Source organism: Protobothrops mucrosquamatus, unplaced genomic scaffold (assembly GCF_001527695.2).
Source record: "Protobothrops mucrosquamatus isolate PMUCROS unplaced genomic scaffold, P.Mucros_1.0 scaffold1043, whole genome shotgun sequence".
In the NCBI taxonomy this organism is placed as follows: Eukaryota; Metazoa; Chordata; class Lepidosauria; order Squamata; family Viperidae; genus Protobothrops; species Protobothrops mucrosquamatus.
In genome coordinates, this window is record NW_015387275.1 from 218867 (window position 1) to 241386 (window position 22520).

General features: G+C 39.2%; 1 protein-coding gene across 1 annotated transcript in view; it reads right to left on the reverse strand.

Annotated features, from left to right (window-relative positions):
- Positions 1–22520, reverse strand: part of LOC107291063 (CUB and sushi domain-containing protein 2-like) — a 239071-nt gene that overhangs the window by 184602 nt on the left and 31949 nt on the right. The window contains exon 2 of the mRNA XM_015820017.1: positions 12989–13205. Coding sequence (XP_015675503.1) covers positions 12989–13205 — 217 coding nt within the window. The remainder of the gene's footprint in view (positions 1–12988; positions 13206–22520) is intronic.

The window sequence follows — 22520 nt, forward strand, 5'->3', positions numbered from 1 at the left end:
TTCTCTTCATTAAACTAGACATACCCAATTCCAGCAACCGTTCCTTATATGCTTTAGCCTCCAGTCCCCTAATCATCTTTGTTGCTCTTCTCTGTACTCTTTCTAAAGTCTCAACATCTTTTTTACATCGCGGTGACCAAAACTGGATGCAGTATTCCAAGTGTGGCCTTACCAAGGCATTGTAAAGTGGTATTAACACAGCAGCCTCTTCCTATTCACTGAGATAATTTCCTTGGCTCCGTAAAGAGCTGCAGGAATTAGACATCTGAGGAAAAAAACACCTGAAATGCTGTTAGCAAAAGGCAGGGAATTAATATAACCAAATAGGGCAAGAGCTCAGGTGGGATCTTACACTATTGTGGTAAGAGTGATGAAGCTGCAGTATTACTCTGCTTTCACTGCATACTCAAAAACCCACCCAGAAGTCCCGTTTTAAGTGATGTGGATTCTTTAGGAGAAGAGTGAGCTGGAAAAGCATCTTTTGGACTGCTGTGAAAATTTGTGGGAAGATTAAAGGCTTTAAAAAAAAAAACCTCAGATTTGTTCTGAATTGGACACTAGCCAATCAGGTCTTAGTGAGATGACCGAGGTCACGTCTTGCAAGGTGGCGTAGGTGGTCTCTGTTCCTCTCATAAATAAATAAATTGAGATAGGTGCCCTTTTGGTCATAGCCTTTTATCTTTTTGGCACCAGGCATACAGTCCCATCTCACATGATACTCCAATAGAGGTAGTACATGAGCAGGGGTAGTCAACCTTGTCTCTTTTATGACTCGTGGACTTCAATTCCCAGAATTCCTGAGCCAGCTTAGCTGGCTCAGGAATTCTGGGAGTTGAAGTCCACGAGTCATAAAAGAGACAAGGTTGACTACCCCTGTACATGAGGTTCGAACCAAAAAAATCATACATTCAACACAAGTCTCAGGTCCTGGGAACATACAGGTAGTCCTCGACTTACCACAGCTCATTTAGTGAATGTTCAAAGTTACAACAGCACTGAAAACAGTGACTTATGACTATTTTTCACACAACCCTTGCAGCTTCTCGGTGGTCACATGATCAAAATTCAGACACTTGGCACCTGACTCATATTTAAGATGGTTGCAAGTCCCGGGACCATATAATCACCTTTTGTGATCTTCAATGGAGAAGCTAGATTCACTTAATTGCAGCATTGCTAACTTAACAGCTGCAGTGATTCATTGTGGCAAGAAAGGTGGTAAAATGGGGGCAAAGTCACTTAATGACTGTCTCGCTTAGCTACAGAAATTTTGGGCTCAATTGTGGTCGTAAGTCAAGGACTACCTGTATCTTCCTGTTCCTCTAGCCTGTAATCAGATAAGTAAGACTGCTCCTCATTAAGGCTCTCCTTTTTAAGAGAAATGGGTGCTGCTTTTAGTTGTCAAAATGTTGTGTGCTAACCTGCTGTGTTTTACTCATTCTACTGAAGGGANTTTACTTTGGAATGCATTGATCTTCTGGTGGTTTTCTCCGAATAGTAGTATGAGGACTTTCCGAATCCTCCAGGATCTTACCATTGAAAAGTTTTATTTTTCAGAGATCAAGGCCAAGCCTTTGCTTAGAAATATACTATTTCTGCTGAAGGGCTCATTATTTTCCCTACAGTATATTTGTTAATGATGTTGCTCTGGGTTCAGATCAATTTATGGGTTGCAGGAGGTTTAGTTAATGTGCAAGAAAGCCCGTCTGGATTTTTGAAAGCATGTTATGGCCTCTCACAAAATGCTTCTCCGATGGAGATGCTCCATTTCTCAGAAGAAAACGGATGAATTTGCTTTTCACAAGGCCTCATGGCTTTTCTTTTTTCTTGGTAAGTAGATAGGTTTCCAAATACCACACTGGTATCTTTCAAAAGCCTGAAGGAAACTACTGCTATAACATGAGTTTTTCTGATGTGGACACAGTATCCTGAGGTCTAAACTAAAGATCTGTAAAAAGCAAGTACAGTTTATTGTTCTATAAAGGGCAATCACTCCACTAGGTAGAAGAACCACTGTTTTGCATCAGGCTCTGTTATCCCACAACCCAAACCATTTCCACAGTTTTCTAGCTGGAACTTTGTGAAATTTCCAGTTCTAGAAATATTATCAGAAAGGCTTACTGTGCCAGATGCCTTTCATATTTATTGGCACTGCAAGTCTCAGAAATAGCACCTCATCATCTCTTGAAAGCACCAGGCCAGGGAAGATCATGTTAAGTAATTTCTTCATTCCTCTAAAAGCAAAACAGGACCAGAGTTTCCTTCCTTAGGCATTATATTCCAACTGTATAGCAGCTTTTCTCAGCAGTTTTGTTCTTTTTTTACCTTCTGGTGCCAAGGGGACCAGCAGGAGCAATGAATTAAATTCAATAGGGGCAGAAGTCTTGTCAATTTTCTATTTGATATCTCTAGCAAAAGCACTGCACAATTTTATTGTATCTTCAAAGATCTACTAAAATTGTATTGCCTCTCACAGACAGTCATTAATTTTGATAAAAGTGAAAGATAGCAGCTAAAGAGATTTCTTGCTTAGGAATCTTTCAAGGTCACACCTATAATATATCTGTATGTGTACAGAGCCACGCAATCTGTCTAAATACATTCTCTAGAAAGAACATAAATGCCTTGTTACATAATTTGAAGTATTTTCCACTGATCTTTGCACAAAACATGAGCAACAAATTAGCAATCTGTACCAAGCTTTGCATACAGTGTTGAATCAGTAGAGAAAACAACACCTAATTATCTCCTACAGGTAATGTTAAATTTGCCCTATAGCTCCAGACCTATCACTTTCCCATTTAACAATCCATTTGTCCTTTTGTTCAGGTTTCTTCTCTATTATATGACTAGCTGTACCTGGCCACGCGTTGCTGTGGCTCAGTCTGGCGTGTGTTGCTTTTATGTCCAACAGATGGCGCTGTTTTTTTAAAAAAGCATGTTTTACCTGTCACAGGTGTGACATCTATATAATATAGGTATATAAAAACACGCGCGTATTCGAATGCAACATTGTGTCAAAATTTCAAAGCAATCGGTGAAGAACTTTCGGAGATTTAAGATTTTGAACAAACAAACATTTACATTTTTATTTATATGATAATAGATAATAGATAGATAATAGATAGAAGATGGTGGAATATTTTTCAAACTAAAAGTTGAAAAGTTAGAGCATAATCAAGAAGAGAGGCATCTTCCCTGAAGTCTGCCTGCTTATGTTCTCAGTTGAAATCCAGTCCAAAAGCTTGCTGTATATAACTTAAGAGGTTGCTGACCACACTAAAACTAATTGGGTGGTGGTGAACAGGTTAAGACAGTGATGACGAACCTTTTAGAGACCGAGTGCCCAAAAACTGCCCCCGCCCCCTGCTCCACCCCTGCCCCGCCCCCACCCCGCCTGCCCGCAGGGCCACTCACTACCTCCAGGGCCCGTTGCAGATCGCCCAGGCAACCCAGCAGTGCCATGGAGGCCATGCTCTCTGCCCGCATCCCACAGCATCAACTGTGCGCGATGGGGGGTGAGGGCAGAGTCTTGTCTATGCTGCCTGGGTGCCATGTCCTTGGCTGCGCTGCTCCGCATGGGCCATGCTCAGGGGCAACTCCTCCAGGGGGGCTGCTGGTGAGGAGGGAGTCGCAGGGGCAGGCAAGACTGGGGCAATGGCACATGTGCCCACAGAGAGGGCTCCGAGTGCCACCTCTGGCACCCGTGCCATAGGTTCGCCACTACTGGGTTAAGACTATTTTTTATGGATTGAGATTGCCATATTACAGTATACTTGGAATTGAATCCAAGACATTAATTTTATTCAGTGAAAAATACAATACATACCTACATAGATACAGTCATGCAGTTACCATAGAAATAGTTCACTATCCTTCTGGGCTGGGCTGGCTGTCTATGTAGATGGCCAGCTGGCTATGTGGATGAATGGATGGATGGACAGACATTTAATGCACTGTGAAACTGCAATAAAATATTCAGAGTTAAACCAAAAGTTCTCCAACAGTATAACAAATGTGACTGAATTATATTTGAACTATTTAGAGATTTCTGGAGAAAACTATATATTAACACTAACTCCAGGATTTTGTTTTCAACTTTCCAGCCTGCATTAAATCTTGACCCCGCTATTCACTGATCCAAGTCAAATTAGGATCAACCTGTTTTGCTTATAAGCTCAGACAATGTCAGTCAAGGGTTGCCACCTGCTCAGAACTTCATTCACTGTTCTTTATTTGAAGTGATATAAAATAAAGGAAGCAATGGAAGAAAATGAGACATTTGAAAAAATGTATTTAGAAGCATCTGACTTTAAAAAAAAAAACATAATGAATTTTTAGGTTTATGGCCCCTAACTGGAAATTATTGTCAACCAAGTTCTCTAACATTAATAGAGGTATTAATTGGTACAGGAACTATGTAATTTAGGAAATAATCTTTCAGCTAATTAACATGGTCAGATATTGTCATCTTGTCAGTCAAACCACACAACTGTTCAATAAAAAAAATCTTACAATAATAAAATGTCTTTCATCAGCTAAGACATACTCCCAAGGAGACCCAAATTTCACAATGGCAGTAGTGTATAAGGTGGTGATTCTCCTAATTCCAGCAGCACTCGTTCACAGACTTGAGAAGGATGTATATTAACAAATGGTGTGTGTTTCTGGCACTGTCTCAATTGCAGCGATTGCCACTGCCAATAGATAGTCGCTGAATAATGCATGAGAGATGTTACTTCACTCCCAATCTTACTGTAAAAATGGTAGTGAATATCTTCTCTGTGATGTTAGTGGTGTTAATCTGAACAAGAACCACAAGAGCAAAAAAAAAAAAAAAAGAGATATTTTTGTTCCCACCTTGGAACAAACATCCATCACTCCTTCTGATATAGATATATGCAGGGTCTGCATGGCATCAGATAGTGAGTAAAAAAAGGATATCACAAAGAAAGAACCTATCAGCATTCTGGGAGAAACAATGAGATTTAAAGTAGTACATTTTTACAGATTTTGTTTAAAAATAAACATTCAGAGAGAAGTGAAGATGGTTGACAGCCAGAAAAAAATGGGTGGACTGGTATCCATAAGCAAAAAGGCAGTGGAAATCCCAGAAAACAGAACTGGGCCTTATGGAAGATGGCTAGATGGAACCTGGACAGAATTGCTAGTTAGAAGGCAAAGATATATTGCAGCATTTTGTTGCAGGCTTTCTGTGTTTTATCATTCTGACTATAAATCTTTTAAAGCATTCAGAGAAACATATAACTGACAAAACAGCGGTGATGCCAAAATATACAGACTCCAGGTCATATCTATTAGAGGAGTATCATCTTTTAACCATTCACCTTCATAACAATGTAGAGATAGGGAAAGAACCTGGTGGGGCTTGATAATGAAAGCTTTTATGCAGTATATACACATCAAGCTATATAATTCAACCTGCAGCATGAACCAATAAAAGCTAACGTATATTTACACCAGGCTGTTCCTGGCACTACAACTGAGTTCCAAACGATTTAAGCAAGTCAGCCATATCACTGAGATATAAAAACAAACAAATCCTGGGGGGGGGTGTATGGTGCATATCCAGTGCTTTTTTTGTAAAAAAAAAAAAAAAAAAGGTGCCAGAACTTACACATGTCATACAACCCGCCTTGCCTACCCTACAAGGTTCCATCCAAAAAAGGTGCCGGAATTCCATTCTTGGCATTCTATGACAAAAAAAAAGCCCTGTATATATCCATTCCTTAGTGTAATTCAGTATCATTATGGATTCACCATCTATTTGGAAATAAATAAGATAAAAATGACTGAGTATTTTTCCTTCCCACTTCTCTTCCTCTCTCTCTTCTCTGCATAGATCCAACAATATAATAATAACAACAACAACAACAGTAGTAGTAGTAGTAGCAGTAGTAGTAGTAGTAGTAGTAATAGTAGTAGTAAAGTTGGAAGGGACCTTGGAGGTCATCTAGTCCAACCCCTTGCTCAGGCAGGAAACCCTATTCCATTTTGGACAAATGGCTGTCCAGTCTCTTCTTAAAAACTTCCAGTGTTGGAGCATTCACCGCTTCTGGAGGCAGGTTGTTCCACTGGTTAATTGTTCTCAATGTCAGGAAGTTTCTCCTTAGTTCTAGGTTGCTTCTCTCCTTGATTAGTTTCCATCCGTTGCTTCTTGTCCTGCCTTCAGGCGCTTTGGAGAATAGCTTGACTGCCTCTTCTTTGGGGCAGCCCCTGAGATATTGGAACACTGCTATCATGTCCCCCCTCGTCCTTCTCTTCATTAAACTAGGCATACCCAATTCCAGCAGCCTTTCCTTATATGTTTTAGCCTCCAGTCCCCTGATCATCTTTGTTGCTCTTCTCTGTACTCTTTCTAGAGTCTCAACATCTTTTTTACATCGCGGTGACCAAAACTGGATGCAGTATTCCAAGTGTGGCCTTACCAAGGCCTTGTAAAGTGGTATTAATACTTCACGTGATCTTGATTCTATCCCTCTGTTAATGCAGCCTAGCACTGTGTTGGCCTTTTTGGCAGCTGCAGCACACTGCTGGCTCATATTTAGGTGATTGTTCACTAGGACTCCGAGGTCCCTCTCATAGTTACTACTATTGAGCAAGGTACCCCCTATACTATATCTGTACATTTGGTTTTTCTTGCCTAAATGTAGACCCTTGCTTTTTTGTGCATCTCTGATCTACATAAGTGTAAGCAGAGAGAAAAACAATTTGGCACTGTGTTCTTTTTTTTTTTTAATAAGGGAAATCTTTTTTATTGCTGTACATTTTTAAAACTTTCATAATAATCTGTTTTGTGTTTAGTTACTTTGAAATTAGCAATCAACACTGACTCAAAGGCAGCCCTCTTCAAAAACAATTCCTCTTGGGGCAAGAAGAAAAATGATTGACAACACAAAAATATTTTTTGTATATATTGAATACAATCCGTTTCAACCAGAGCTGTCATTCTGCATTTCTGAAAATAGGATTTATTTAAGACTTTACAGGAAGAATATTCATTCATTCACACACGATTTCTTCTTAATCGTGTCTTCTTAATATATCAGAAATGGTAAACACTGAAACAGACTTTGGCACTGTATCAATGGATTAATTCTACTGCCCTGAATGTAAAGTATTGACCCATTTGATTATTCCAGTTTAGTGCCATGCAGAAAAATTCCTTTGTATTTTTTCTATCAGTTCTCATTCAATCTGATGAAAAAGAATCTGCTTTCATTATTTCTTTCAAGGGAGAAATGGAGGATATATTCTCATGTATGATGGTAATTCTTGCATTCATTTAATTATGAGATACTCAAGATATGAGTGTAAATAAATGTTTTTTTAATCCAGTCTTTTTCTGCCTTTCTGGTTCCCTGGGGTTCACTAACAGCAGTGTGCAAAATGTTCTGAATCCAAGATAGTTTATTAAAAAGATAGCTATACTGAGTGTAAAACAATCATTTTAGACCCAATACATCCACTTCAATTATTTCAGTATGTTTGGAATGTAAAGCACTTTCAAAATAACCAAAACAGTCTATTTCAAATGCAAAACAGCTGTTTTCTCTTGAAAAAAAAACTACTTCAGGCTTGAAATGAGATATTTTGCATTTATGGTGGTTCAGATTTGAATTACTTTGCACACACTTATTCAAGAGGATCTTGAGGAACTTCTTCAAGGGGGCAACAGATTAGGAAGAGAAGACAATCAATGAGATTGGAGGGTGAGGAACAAATATATGGCAGAAAGTCAAGACATCATTGCTACCACTTGTAATGTTCCAACAAGCTCAAAAACAGTACCAGCAGAAACTTGAAATCAAACTTACAACATCCTGGGGGGGAAAAATAGAAGAGGATGACTCTCCTAGTATAATAAATGGCAGATTTTGGTTCAGTATTTTTCCAAATACTGAATTCCCCACTTGTTTTTGCCCCCCAAAATAACTGTTCCTAGTTTTCTTTTGTTTTTTCCCCCTGAAATGGTATTATTCCTTATACTGTACCATTTCTTCCTTCCCAAAACACTCTCCTACAATTCTTTCTCTCCTCCTTTCTGGGCAATAACGGGTATAAATTTTGATAAATGGTATACAGTTATCCATCTCCAGGCTGGGAGTTTGATGATGAATGGAATGCATTTCAAAAGCAGAGAAAGGAGGAGTACGACAAAATATATTTATATAATTGATGACCTAGAAAAGAAATATCCACCTATACTTTCAATTGTATTAGAAAAAAAATAATAAGAAAAAGGCAGTGGAAAAAATTGTCACTAGAAACAAATCACAGAGGATAAGAATTATTTTTTAAAAAATACTAGGAGGATATTACTCTTTCCAAAATATTTTTCTTACACCATTAGTTTCTCATGTGTTCAGTCATATTTGGGGCATAATACAACATTGTAATATTTATGTTTCAGGCACGCAACAACAACAACTAAAACTCAAACATTCTCTTGAGATGACAATGTTCTGTAGTAAATTTTTGAATCTGCTCTGCTTTTAAGTCAAGTTCTTGAATGTTTATTATGCCCACTTTCAAGAAATCTGACATGAACTAAGGAAGATTTTAACATGGAATTCCTGGAGTAAGCATCCGGTATCAGCCCAGAGTCACTTTGGATAGTGAGATGGGTGGCATATAAATTTAATAAAAATTATATATAAATAAATCTTTCTTACTGCATTCTACTAACCAGTAAAATCAGACTTTCTAAGCAAAAATGGCCTATAGACTTCTGATCTTCTGGAGGACTTCGGAGGATCCAGAGCAGAACAACTTCAGGAAGCAAACTATGCCCTATTTAAAATGTCATGCCATCAAAATCAAACCACGATGCTCTCCAATTTCAGGACCATAATTTTGTGATTCTGAAAAAAATGCAAAGTGGGTAGACTTGTTCAAAACATATTTAAATCTTTTGACATTGTCTAATAAACCTGTTACATGGATGAGCAATTTGTTTGGGATAAGAGCCATGTACTGAATTTAAGTGGCAAGCCAGGAGCTGAAAAAAGTAAATGGGATCAAGCTGCATATTTAATTTTATTTAAGTTTAAATAATGTTTATTAATATTACTTTCCATGCATTTGAAATCCCCTATCATAGAAGAAAGTATATAAATTTACTGGAATTTTTGAAGATGTTCCATCTAAGTCTGGTCATTGACTGTAATAAAGGACATTGATCAATTTTCTGGTTGCTTGCTAGATGTAGACTTAGATATATATAAGAATGTTCAGACTGTTTTTTTTCTGGATAACCATTTTACTTCCTACCTATTTTTTTTCTGTTAAAAAAAACATTTTCAGGAGAATTAAAGTTGACATTTTTAATTAAGAAGAAACAAGCAGGATAGACAAAGCCTCCTTGTAACTCTGATAAAATCTTAATATTTAATGAGCCATTTATATTCATGAAAGGGGAGCTAATATCCCAAAATCCCTATACTCTTTGTTCTTCCTTTTGAAAATTAATATATTTCAGTTAATAGGAAGATAAATTGTTTTGCTTATACTTTGCATTGTAAGAAACATGTACAGAAGAAATCTAGGAACTTCCAAACCAAGAGCAGACCTTGGACTCCATTTTCCCTAGAAACACAGTGCTGTTCCTTCCTTTAATAGTCTGTTTCCTTACTAAAGGAATGGATCAGAAAATCACAATACAATTTATAAAAGCAATATGCTCAAGGCACAATTTCTTTTACACATTGTCATGCAAAACCTAGCCACATTCAGAGAAATAATAGCATGCTGGTGATACAGCAACAAGAAAATAGAATGAATCTAGATGGCCTGAGAATCTGACAAAATGGGAAGTTGTAACTGGGCATCTTTATCCTTACAATAAAGGCAATATAATAAAACATGACTTTATGTTTCAATAACTCCTTCACTGCAGAATCAATTCTGTTTGAATAGAATTTTCCCCAAAGAAAATTGTTGGAAAGGCAATGATCTTGACAAATAGTTCTTCTGAATCTGGGAGTTATATATATTTTTTAGCTTAAATATCTTGCTAGCTTGAAGAAAGGGGACCAATTGTCCAGTTATGGCAGACAGAACTAATTAGCTTTCCACATCCATTCAGTTTTAGAATTCTTATTGAACCCAGCTCAATTGTTATGATATCCTCAAATGCAGTAAGGTACAGTATAAACAGGAAAAATGCTGGGTTCTTTTCCTTCTCCAGAAAAACTGCTAATATTATGGTTTCTAGCTTCTCAACACTAGGGACATCTGTATTTAAAATGTTTGCCTTCTGAGAAGAACAGAAATTAATAGCATCATTTTGAATGTTTTTTTTTACTTTATGTTAAAGCATTGTTCTGCTTCCCTAAATCACTGGAGATTCCTCCAATTTGGGTCACACAACACAACAAATTGCTTGGATTTTATTTACCACTTTTTGAGGGAAAGAAAAGAAAGAAAAAAAGAAAGAGAGGGAGAGAAAGAAAGAAAGAAAGAAAGAAAGAAAGAAAGAAAGAAAGAAAGAAAGAAAGAAAGAAAGAAAGAAAGAAAGAAAAACTTTTGGCTGTTAAAAACAGCAGACATATTTTTTTTTTACCATTAGAATTTTATTCCTCTCGCTCACCAACGGAGCTGCTTTTCACAATCATTTCTGCTTCTTTAACCCAGATTCTTCCAGCCGAGCTCACTGAGGCACTAAGTCGCCATGGGACTTGTTTGGAAGTAACACCAAGGAGCAAATGGCTTTTTGGATAATGTAACACTTGAGAAATATTCCTTGTACTTCAAAGTCAGAAGAGACCAATACAAGTTGTCAACATCTGACTTCGTGTACAAAACAGAATCACACAGAAATTCAGCCAATTGCCTCTTGCCTCAAGCAGTGATGGGAGAAAATCTCCATTCTTATTGAATTTGCTTGGTTCTAAAACTGCAGCAGGAAAATAAATAGACAACAAGCTTAAACATCTCTGCACAGAGAATCACGAAGTGGGCGTTGGCTTTTACTCTCTCCTTATTCATTCAAACTGCATGTTGCAAATATATTGAGGAAAACTGGATGTAATAATAAAACTGGAAGAAGAAATATCAGTAATTTATGCTATGCTGATAATACAGCTCTTGTTAACTAAAATGCAAATAATCTAAAAACTTTATTAATAAAAGTGAAGCCTCATACTGGAAAAAAAAAGCTAGATTAAATATAAAGAAGACCAAGCTAATAGCAGTAGATACAACAACCATCCCTAGGACTGACTATGCCAGCGGTGGCAAACCTATGGCACGCGTGCCAAAGGCGGCACTAAGAGCCCTCTCTGTGGGCATGTGCACCCGTGCCCCAGAGATGGCAACCGTCCCTCTTCAACCAGCCGCCCATTAACTCACTGAGGTCCCACGTGGCTGGATGCATCCCGGCATGGCTGGTTTCCCTCCCCCCCGTCCCGTCCCTCCTGGCCTCGCATGCTCTCCTTTTCCCGGGCACGACCCACTGCATCGCCTCCTCAGCTGTCGGCCGGCCTTCCAGCTCAGAGGCGGCTTCTCTGAACTGCTGGTGGCAGGCTGCGGAGCCCCAGAGTGCGCCAGTCGAGGGGCCGGCAGTCTGTGGCTGCTGATGGACACCGTCGGCCCCCATGCGCTCGCTGGTCTCTGTGTGCGGGGGCCGATGGTGTCAGGCAGCAGCTGCCCCGGCCCCTGCCTCACCTTGCCCTGTGACAATGACACCCCCTCCCTGTCTTGCCTCGCCTCACCCTGCAGGATGAGCCTCCTGCCCACCGCCCCACCTGCCAGAGACCCCCTGGATCTCCCCCAACCCTGCCCAGCCCCCACAGGCATCCCACCCCATAAGCAACATCGAGGTGACCATGCCCACCTTGGCCACACTCACCCAGTCTTCCATGACCACCACAGCCACGCCCACCCAGTGGGCCATGCCCACCTGGCACCCAGTGATAAATAAGTGGGTTTTGGGTTGCAGTTTGGGCACACAGTCTCTAAAAGGTTCGCCATCACTGGACTATGCAGCATTTAAGTAATAGATAGTGTCTGCCTTTTAGGATTGAATATGAATTGTAAAAGAGCTAGCAGACAAGAAATATGCAGCAGATTAGCACTTAATAGGACAGCAAGGAAAACCTTGGAAAAGATAATCAGATACTATGACATTTCTATACAAAGATCAAGGCTGTGCTAGTATGGTTTTCTCTATGACGCCCTGGACTGTAAAGAAACAGGATAGAAAGTATTGACGCTTTGTAACTTTGATGTTAGAAAACACTCATGAGAAGACCATCAGTTACCAGGAAAAAAGGAAGAAATGGCTCTTTAAAAAAATCAATCTTGAGTTCTCACTTGAGGTATAAACAACCAGGCTCAAACTATTATATTTTAGACATATGACGCAAAGTTCCCTTGAGAAATCCATAACTGTTGAGAAAAGTGGAAGGAAGGATAAGAGGAGAACCAGCAGCAAGATGGATGGGTTTGATTACAAGAGCCATGAGTGCTCCATTGACAGACCTAAAAGGCCAGGTTGCAAATAGATCATCCTTGAAAAGTTTATTTATGTGATTGCTAAAGAGTCAACACCAATTTGGCAGGACTTAATCACTTTAAAGCGTGCTGAAAGGTTGCAATATTTCTCCCTCTTTCCGAAGGTGCTAATCCAAAGTTTCTAAAAGGGGGAATGTGATAAGAGAATCAACTGGTTTTCTAAGAATAGGTTGTCATCATTGTCTGATTAATTTCATTAGAAGTCTCAAGCAGTACACTAACTGTACTGATAGCACCATAGCACTGAACAAAATTAGCAGTATTTTTTAGCCCTTATCAAGTGTGCAGAGTCCAGACAGTTTAGATAACTTCATAAAAGAAAAATAAAACCCCATTTCATTGCAACATAAAACTCTCCATCTATGTGTTTTAATCCAAGCAACAGACATCTTAACTTGTATGTGAAAAATTTCCTGCTGCAAGTGATAAATGTTTTTTTTTCCTTCCATACCTTGTTCTTAGGCTTCCTTGTTGGGGCAACCCATCATAAACAGATAAGACATCGAAATCTTCCTCTAGCGCAAAGGACTGGAAAACAAGTTGTATTCTGTTCTGTTCTTTGGCGGTGATTGTCCAGGTACAGTTTGCATAATTTGGATAGCCGTACGGGAACCCCGGACTTTGTATTGTCCCGTTTGGACCTTGCAAAATGTAACTGCAGTTTTGGGCTGAGAAGAAGAAGAAGAAATACAAAACACATTAAAAAGGGCATTCTTTTTCCAGCATTCCATATGGGCAACTCAAGAACTATTGGAGAGTAATATTAATATTAACTCCCATTTGTATGGGAGATCTTTAAATTTAGTTATTTCAAACCAATAGAATAATTGATAATCTGTGGGAACATATCCTCTATCCATCCATGACTCTGATTATATATACGATAGTAATACAAGTACAAGTGATATTTATATATGCCAAGCCATGTTTTAATCAATGCAATAATAATAAAAGAAAGTATCAATAGAAATAGGCACTTTGAGTGCAATCCCAAAACAGCTGGAGCACCAATTGAACACCATTAGCATTGACTAAGTCACCATCAGTCAAGTGCAAAAAGCAGCTTTACTTGGAACAGCATACATCCTGAAATGATACCATTTACTCATAAAACAACAATATCTGCCTATCCCAGGTCCTTGGGAAGGACTCAATAGGTGGATAAAAATGCCAAATCCAGTCTAAATGTCTGGCTGACTGGGTGATTAAGTATAATAATAACAATAAAAGAAAAGAATTAAACATAAGCATGTCTTAAAATGGAGATTGGTAACATGGAGACAAAAAAAAATTGACATGTCTCTGCCCAGAGTGCTGGTTGCTTGGGAAAGATGAAGGAGAAGAGGTAGTAGAAAAGAGAGAAACTGTTCATCAAGCATGGAAGAAAAGGAGAGAAAGGGAAACAAAACAATGGAGAAAGCAAGACCCAGAGGAAAGAGAAATAACGGTGCCAGTTGTCACTACACCAGCAAGCACTATTGTAAACACACACGCCCCTTTTCAAAAAATTACATGGAACCCCAAATAATATTTCTCTTGAAAGGAAATCCACAGATTTCTGCCTTTTGAAAGTGACTTAAGTCCAGTTCTGTGGTTGGTTACTGATATTCTGGGCTTCCTCCCTCGTAGATCTTTGACGTCCACATTGATCTCAAGAGGAGAGATTGTCTATAGCTGGATTATGCAAATGCCCATCTTTATTAGGGTGACTCCAGGAGGACTGCAGAAGACATAGTCATGCCATTAACTCAAATCAGCCAAGGGAAGCTACATGGCCTTTTACAACAGAAATGAATCACGGAGACTGATACATCAATAGCTTCCTGGGAGCTTTTTCAGTTGGAGGAATCTTGGTTGTGGCCATATCTAGTTATATGATACAACAAGATATGGTGCCTCGGACTATGTCTGAGAAAGTCAGGCTGAAATCTTCCTTTTAACAAAATGTTCAAATTGATTCTGGTTGGCCAACTTCACAGGGTAAGATGGCAAGATAAATTTGGTGGTGGGGAGAGGATTTATTCTAATTAACTCATCTTACTGCTTCATAATCATATGTTAATGATTATGATAAATTTTTTGTGTCAATCACTCCCACATGCTTATTATATGCAGCATATTTTGAAATTCAGCATCAATTCTCTTTGACAGGAAATGAGTAAGAGAATCTGGCTACCAGAAGACAGTTTTCTCTCAGTACAACATGTGCCACTTCTGCCTGTTTTGGAGAGATATAGTTAAATTATCACTTAAAAATAGGAAAATAGTTTTTTGGTTTTCAATAAATTTTGTTTTATACTGTCCAGGTACGTCCTTCACAACTTAGGCTCCTTTTGCCTGAAGAGAACTTTGAGGTGAATTTAGAGGTCCCTTATACACAAAATATGCTATATGTTTAGAAATGTGATAATAAAATAAAATAATAAAATAAAAACATAGCTTCAAAATGTGAAAGAAAGCAACACAACTTCAGAAAGACCAAATCTTTAGTAACAAATGAAAGAGGTGTAGTCACTTCCAAATTGGTCCAAAGTTCCAAACACAACCCTGAGGAGAAATTGGAAATTTGGACTCAACAGTTGAGAAGTAAAGAATATATTCTAATTAGTAAAAACTGTGGAGAAAGAAGGTACATTTTTCCTTCATCTTCAAAGGTCCAACAGAAGATGTTGGACCAGGGCTGGAGAGAAACCAGGTTCACTTCACAGAAACTCCCAGTGACTTTGGGCCAATTCTCCTCTCTCAGCCTTGCTTCACAGAGGTATTGTTGTGGAAGGAGATACCACTAAATATGCTGCCTTCAGCTCCTGAATAAAAACTGGGAAATATATTTAATTACTAGTTAAGGTAGAAATCTTGGATGGTGCTTTCAAATAATAACTTCTCTCCTCGTGAGGGCCAATAGGGTGCAGTAGTGGAGCTACAGGATTAAGACTAGGGAGACCTAGGTTCAAATCCACCCTCAGCCAGAGACACTCATTAGCTAACTTTAAGGCCCTGTCATTCTCTCAGTCCATCCTCTGCAGAGCTTCTGTGAAGATAAAATGAGGAGAAATACCTACAGTATGTAAATAGCCTTGAACTTTTGGAAAAGAGGCAAAACAGAAATCTAGCTAACAAACTCCAGGAAAACCTGTATTTTCATTTTCTCCAGGTCTCTTTGAGAGACAATGGAGCTCCCTTTCTCCCCGGCAACTTCCATCCTCCCATCAACTCCCATTTTCATGACTGTCAGAAAACACAGTGGCAATGTAAGGGCAGAGCAAGCAAAGACAGAGGAAGTAATCTGATTTCCCAACTTTTAATTTCAACCATCAGGAAATGTCAAAAAGACATGAAGATAGTAGTAATTTAGAAAGGCTATGTCGCCACAGGGATGTCACAAGTCTGCCAGATGCAGGCAGTCTCCTAATTATGTGCTTCCAAGTTCACTCTCCTCTGATATCCTAACACCAGCACAAACAACCAAACTTCTATACACTGAAACGCTAATCTTATCCCAAGGATTAGTCTTTTCACATTCATCTCTATACAACAATCAGCTTTTCTTTCTTTAACTTTAAAGAAATCAAGGTGAGCAAGGGATTTGTCTATCCCAAGCATGTGAAGACAGACTCTGGCTGATTGAGCGGATGAGACCTATTAAAATAGGACCAACGATCATGAAGGCAGTTTCTGCAAGCAACATGGTACGCTGAGAGCACGGCAAGACATGAAAGATGCCCTGGTCAACCACTGCGCCCAGCCCATCTCCAACTGTCTCAACTTTTGTCCTGCCATTGGAACAAGATGGAATCTGGGAAGAGAGAGTGAGGCTGACTATGCGCACCTCTCTTTCACTTTAATCCAATCCACGTGCAAGTCTTGACATCTTGACTTTCATAAGATGTCAAGGTCTTCATCGAAATCGATGGACAAACAACAACAACAACATTCTAGTCTTTACAAGGGATGCAACTGCCATGATTCTCTAGCCAATGAATTGCATCTGGAGGGTGTGAGTCCCTTGTGTGGTCACCAAGATTGATTCATTATGATATGTGTGAAGACACAGCACTGTTTTTCAAACACAGGACCTATTTGAAGATCATGTGAGAACTGAACATGTATGAAATACCAAGAACAGTTCACCTACTCTTCCCTCTGAGATGCAGACACCAGCATATACCCTCACTTTGGCTGGTGCCTCCCAAATACATGGTCCTAATCTGTAACCCAATCAATCAATTTGTTTATTGCTGTTGATATATGAATATCCTTGTTCACACAGCCCCCTTTTGATCAACCAGTATAGAGAAATGCAGAAATAACATTATGAAGGAATGCCAGAAGCATGACATTTCCTGACAGTTAGAACAATTAATCAGTGGAACAACTTGCCTCCAGAAGTTGTAAATGCAACACTGGAAGGTTTAAAGAAGAGACTGGACAGCCATTTGTCTGAAATGGTACAGGGTTTCCTGCCTGAGCAGGGGGTTGGACTAGAACAGGGATCCCCAACCTCCGGTCCGTGGACCAGTACCGGGCTGTGGCATGCCAGCAACCAATCCGCACAAAAAGCAAAGCCCCATCCACAGGATGCAGGCAGCACACAAAACCACAAAACTCTAGCCCACGGAAAAACTCTCTCCATGGAACCAGTCCCTGGTAGCCAAAAGGTTGGGGACCTCTGAATTAAAAGACCTCCAAGGTCCCTTCCAACTTTCTATTCTATTCTATTCTATTCTATTCTATTCTATTCTATTCTATTCTATTCTATTCTATTCTATTCTATTCTATATTTTGTAACTTTGTTATTTCTTGGCATTTTCCAGAAGAATAATTATCTGATAGGATAAGGTGTATCAGACCATGGAAGTCCGTTTTTTGCCAGTATTAGCACACTTAGCCATACACTTATTTTATTTTTTATAAACCCTGGCTCCAAACAAAGAGCACAGATTAGGCACAGATAACTTTCTTGGAAAGCCAATTTGAACTTTTTCTAGTTCCTTATATTAACATCTGGATATAACTGTGGAGTTCACCTTCACTTCAAAAAGTTTTAAAGTAATGGGTATATATTGGGTTCCTTTGAGAAAAAGAAAAAAAGGATTACTGGTGAACTCTGAGCATTCAAAGCAATCTGAGAGAAATGAGTACATTGCTTCCATAATTGGTATAGCAGAAACCCCAGGTACTGATTCAATAACTGTATGTGTCCTCTGGAGCTCCTTGCAAAATGCATGAACTTTATTTTCTCATAATTAACCTGTAATTAGTTTTCCCTATGCGCCTATCTTGCCCAAGATGTGCAGATCTAGCTCTCCAGAGGGCATTGTGGTGGGATAAAAATCAAATGCATACACTGTTGTTTCATGTTCAACAATCTGCTATCTGAATTCCACTATCATGTCACAGGAAGGGCAAAATCTCAAGATTATGTGATGCAAACCAACCATTCATTTCAGTGTGCTGAAGACATTTTTATGCTACCATGGGAAACAGTATAAGGGGGGGGGACCCTAACAGAGTACCATAATATATTTTGATTCAATACACTCAAATTATTTTATACTCATGGTCTTAGCAAAGAAGCATTTTCAAAGAGACATGTCCAAAAGAAGAATGGTTTGCTGCAGACCACAGGGGAGGGGGTATATGATTTCTTCCCCAGAGCTGACAACCAGGAAGGCAATATATTCTCCATCACAATAATAGGTGTTAGGTTGGGTTATATTGGACAATAATGAGAGTAGTCAAAAGGCATGGGAAAGAAATGAAGGAGCCACAGAAAGTTTCATTCATGTTCAATAATCTGGATGGGATTGGTGGCTGCGGTTTGATGATCCGTCTTCAGTTTAAAATTTCACATTTCAAAAAAGGGGTTTAGAGGAAAGGAGTTCTGAAGGACGATGATTGCTCTGTTAGAAAAGTGCTTATATTTTTGCAAATCCCATGTCAGAATCTATGTATCCTATTAGCTGTTGTGCAAGAGTCAAAGTGTATAGTTGGCATTTTCCTTCATAATCCTGCAAGTATTCTGAGCTCAAAATATTTAATAATGATGATGATGATGTTGGAAGGGACCTTGGAGGTCATCTAGTCCAACCCCCTACTCAGGCAGGAAACCCTATACCATTTCGGACAAATGGCTGTCCAGTCTCTTCTTAAAAACCTCCAGTGTTGGAGCATCCACAGCTTCTGGAGGCAGGTTGTTCCACTGGTTAATTGTTCTAACTGTCAGGAAGTTTCTCCTTAGTTCTAGGTTGCTTCTCTCCTTGATTAGGTTTCCACCCGTTGCTTCTTGTCCTGCCTTCAGGCGCTTTGGAGAATAGCTTGACTCCCTCTTCTTTGGGGCAGCCCCTGAGATACTGGAAGGCTGCTATCATGTCCCCCCTCGTCCTTCTCTTCATTAAACTAGACACACCCAATTCCAGCAACCGTTCCATATATGTTTTAGCCTCCAGTCCCCTGTTGCTCTTCTCTGTACTCTTTCTAGAGTCTCAACATCTTTTTTACATCGTGGTGACTAATTGATTTCAGTTAATCAATTTTTCTCTCTCATACATAAACACAAACAACTAAATGAAGAAGTTTTTTTTTTAAAAGAGGCTTTTATTAGGAAATTTTTTCCCCCTCAGCATTTATAACTTTCTTTGTTTTAACTACGGTAATCTCTCAACACTCTTGCAAACTAGAGTTTCATTTTCTTTCCAGAAATCATTCAGTGAAGACACTGAAAAAAGGTCAGTAACCTTTTTGGAGCGATGAAATAAAATGCTTCCACAATGGAGTCAGAACCTGCTTTATTGAGCATTAACTGTCTTACTATACATGGGGAAACATGATTCACGCCACATTGAAGACCTTGGCAAAAATTCAGCAGTGCCTTTGTTAGGCATAACATTACAAATGTAAATGCGTGTGGCTAGGTTGCTTCAGTTCGGAAGAGGCATACAGAAGAGGATTGGGAGGAAAAATAAAGGTGGCAACAGTTGCTTGGCAACTACAGGACATGTCCTTTACAAGTGGTTGAGCAGCATCACTGTTGTGGCACACGTACACAACCTCTTTTTCTTTGTTGCACCCTTTCCAAGGTGCAGGAAACTTGAAAAAGGAGGCCAGAAACAGTGATGATCATCACAATGACAATGTAGACTTTTTTGCTGATCAGGTCAGAAGAAAGTCTAACAGAAAGACTTGCAGTGTTAATTGGGAACAGATTAACTTTAACTATAAATGTCTGAACCAAAACATCAAGTTTTGGAAAGTTAGAAAAAGCAAAAATTTCAGTCCCAGGCTGACTCTAATTTACAATGTATACGTAGTTCCTTTCATAACTTGGTTCCCTCCAGAGGTTTTGGACCCTTCTCCCATCAGCAAAAACCTGCATGTTAGTCAGGAATTACAACCCATTATTTTGTTTCCCTCCCCAATTCTCATCAGTCTGATGAAAAGATTTGCTTTAGATTTTTTGTGTCCAAAAAAAAAAAAAAAAGATGAGATGAGATGACCAGGATGTCCTTTAATTCTGTGTATAATCATCTGCAATCTGCAATCTTCCAACTAAGTCCCAAGGAAATCCACTAGGACAGTGATGGCGAACCTTTTAGAGACCGAGTGCCCAAAAACTGGCTCCACCCCCTGCCCTGCCCCTGCTCCGCCCACTCATCCCCCGCCCCGCTTGCCCGCAGGGCCACTCACCGCTTCCAGGGCCCGCCGTAGATCGCCCAGGCAGCCCAGCAGCGCTATGGCAGTCATACCCTCTGCCTGCGCCCTGCAGCATCAACTGTGCACAATGGGGTGTGAGGGCAGAGTCTTGTCTACGCTGCCTGGCTGCCATGTCCTTGGCAGCGCTGCTCCGCGTGGGCCACGCTCAGGGGCGACTCTCCTCCAGGGGGGCTGCTGGAGAGGAGGGGGTCGCAGGGGGAGGCGAGGCTGGGGCAATGGCACGTGTGCCCAAAGAGAGGGCTCCGAGTGCCGCCTCTGGCACCCGTGCCATAGGTTCGCCACCACTGCACTAGGAGGAAACTCCTCTCCTTAGCCTCCCAGGGGACTTTTTAGGTGTACTGATACTCTAAAGATGAGTGTTGTGCTTAATAAACTGTGGGGAAATTTCTTCCTATAGAAATTCAGAGAGGAAAAGAAAATCCTTTGCCTGCTAATGTGTTAGGCTCTTGGGACAAAAAAGTATTTATTCTCACTTATAGTTCTAACATAAATCAAAAAAGACTTTTCTCTCAAGCTATGCCAGAAGTGAAGTTCTACTGAAGCCCATTCGAAGTGAAACTTCCGTGGCAAGTCAGTTCTCAAGCACAAAATTGTAATTTTCAAAGCAACTTTGCCAAATGTAGCAGAGGTAGTGATGATATGATGATTATTTAATTTTTTTTCCCATTAAGATTTTCTCTCTTCTCAAGAACTTTTGGTTCTTTCCATGCCTCAGTACTCAATGAATATAAGATTGTACCCAACAATCTTCTAATTGCAGACTAACATTTTGAAGTTCAGCATCATGTAGGTGTATTTAATGGCAGAATTCTATTCAATTATCATCTTGTCATTGCAGCAATGAATGAAGGAACTGCTGAAGAGGAGTTGAAGTGACAGGAAAGGAAAGAAAGAGATTCTTTTTTTAGGAGATGTGCTTTCAGTTATGACTAATTCATGAAAATGTGGTCCCACAACTTGGTTAACAAAGCCATAGTTTACTCAACTAAATTTTCTGTACTGAGTTACCACAATTTAATAAACGAAAATATTGTTAGCTATTTTGTGATTCACTGTGCCATAGGAAGAACTCTACAGTATTCTGAAGCTCTTACTTCATAAAGCAAATTATTTAATATTGGAAAAGAATAGTTTTGGAAATTGTATATTAACAATATATATGTAAGCTCCATTTTTCTCAGTAACCCAATCAACATAATTATTTGATTCACCAAGAGATAAGCCTGGTTACAATTCATAGTTACAAACCATAGTTACAGCCATAGTTACAAACTATGTATCATGACTTCACTGATGCCATTTTTAATTTTTAATAAACTGAATATGTCTCAATACCATCTGTAGAAATCATCTCAAGGGTTGCCTGCAATCATCCCTAAATTGTTGTCATAATAGCTATAAACAAAATAGCTATAAACTGTAGCCAATGGTTTCAACACAGAACAAAAAAAGCCAAGCAGATTTTTTTTACACAGTTATAAATCAGAAAATTTAAAAGAGAAGAGAAGTCCATCATGCCTTTAGCAAAAATTACCACTCACCATTACCAACTATATGTAATAAAAGTGCTATGATGCAAACAATTAAACACAAGAACAATTGTCAGTAAACAAAGAGGCATGAACAACTCTAGATGATTCAGGCTGCATATATCATGGAATACAGCTAGAACAAATAGATATTAATCTTTAGTATCTATATCTTAGGCAAACTCTTCCATCTCTACTCTCTAAAGGCAGCTTTTGAAGGCAAAATTTTATTGACTCACTTGTACTCAATATCTATTCATGCTTTCAAGTTACATAGACTTCTCTGTTCTGAAAAGGAATAAGCAAAACATGCAAAACAAAAGTTGCAGATGACATTCCATCAGAAGTGGTTTCCCCATCCCTATGAATCCAGTTTAGACTGGCTCTCAAGACTTCCCAAGATTCAAAATAGATCTATACGGGACAGCTTAACTGCAGATAAGTGGCAGTGAAATTCAGAAAAAGGCACCAAACATACTTTAAAAATGTCTGTAGAAAAGTAGAAGAAAATTGATAGCTATAACATTTGATTGATAGTAAGAATTCAATATTTCCAGTAAAAAAATGATCGTTCAAGATCATTACATGCAAGGAAGAACCATGTATTTTGTTGGCATAATAGCCAAATTCATGACATGCCCCCATTTTGGACCACTAAAGCCATAACTTCACAAAGTCACAAGAAAGTTAAGAAACTACATGGTGTGACTTAAGGGTGTCATTTTTGTCCTCCAAGAAACT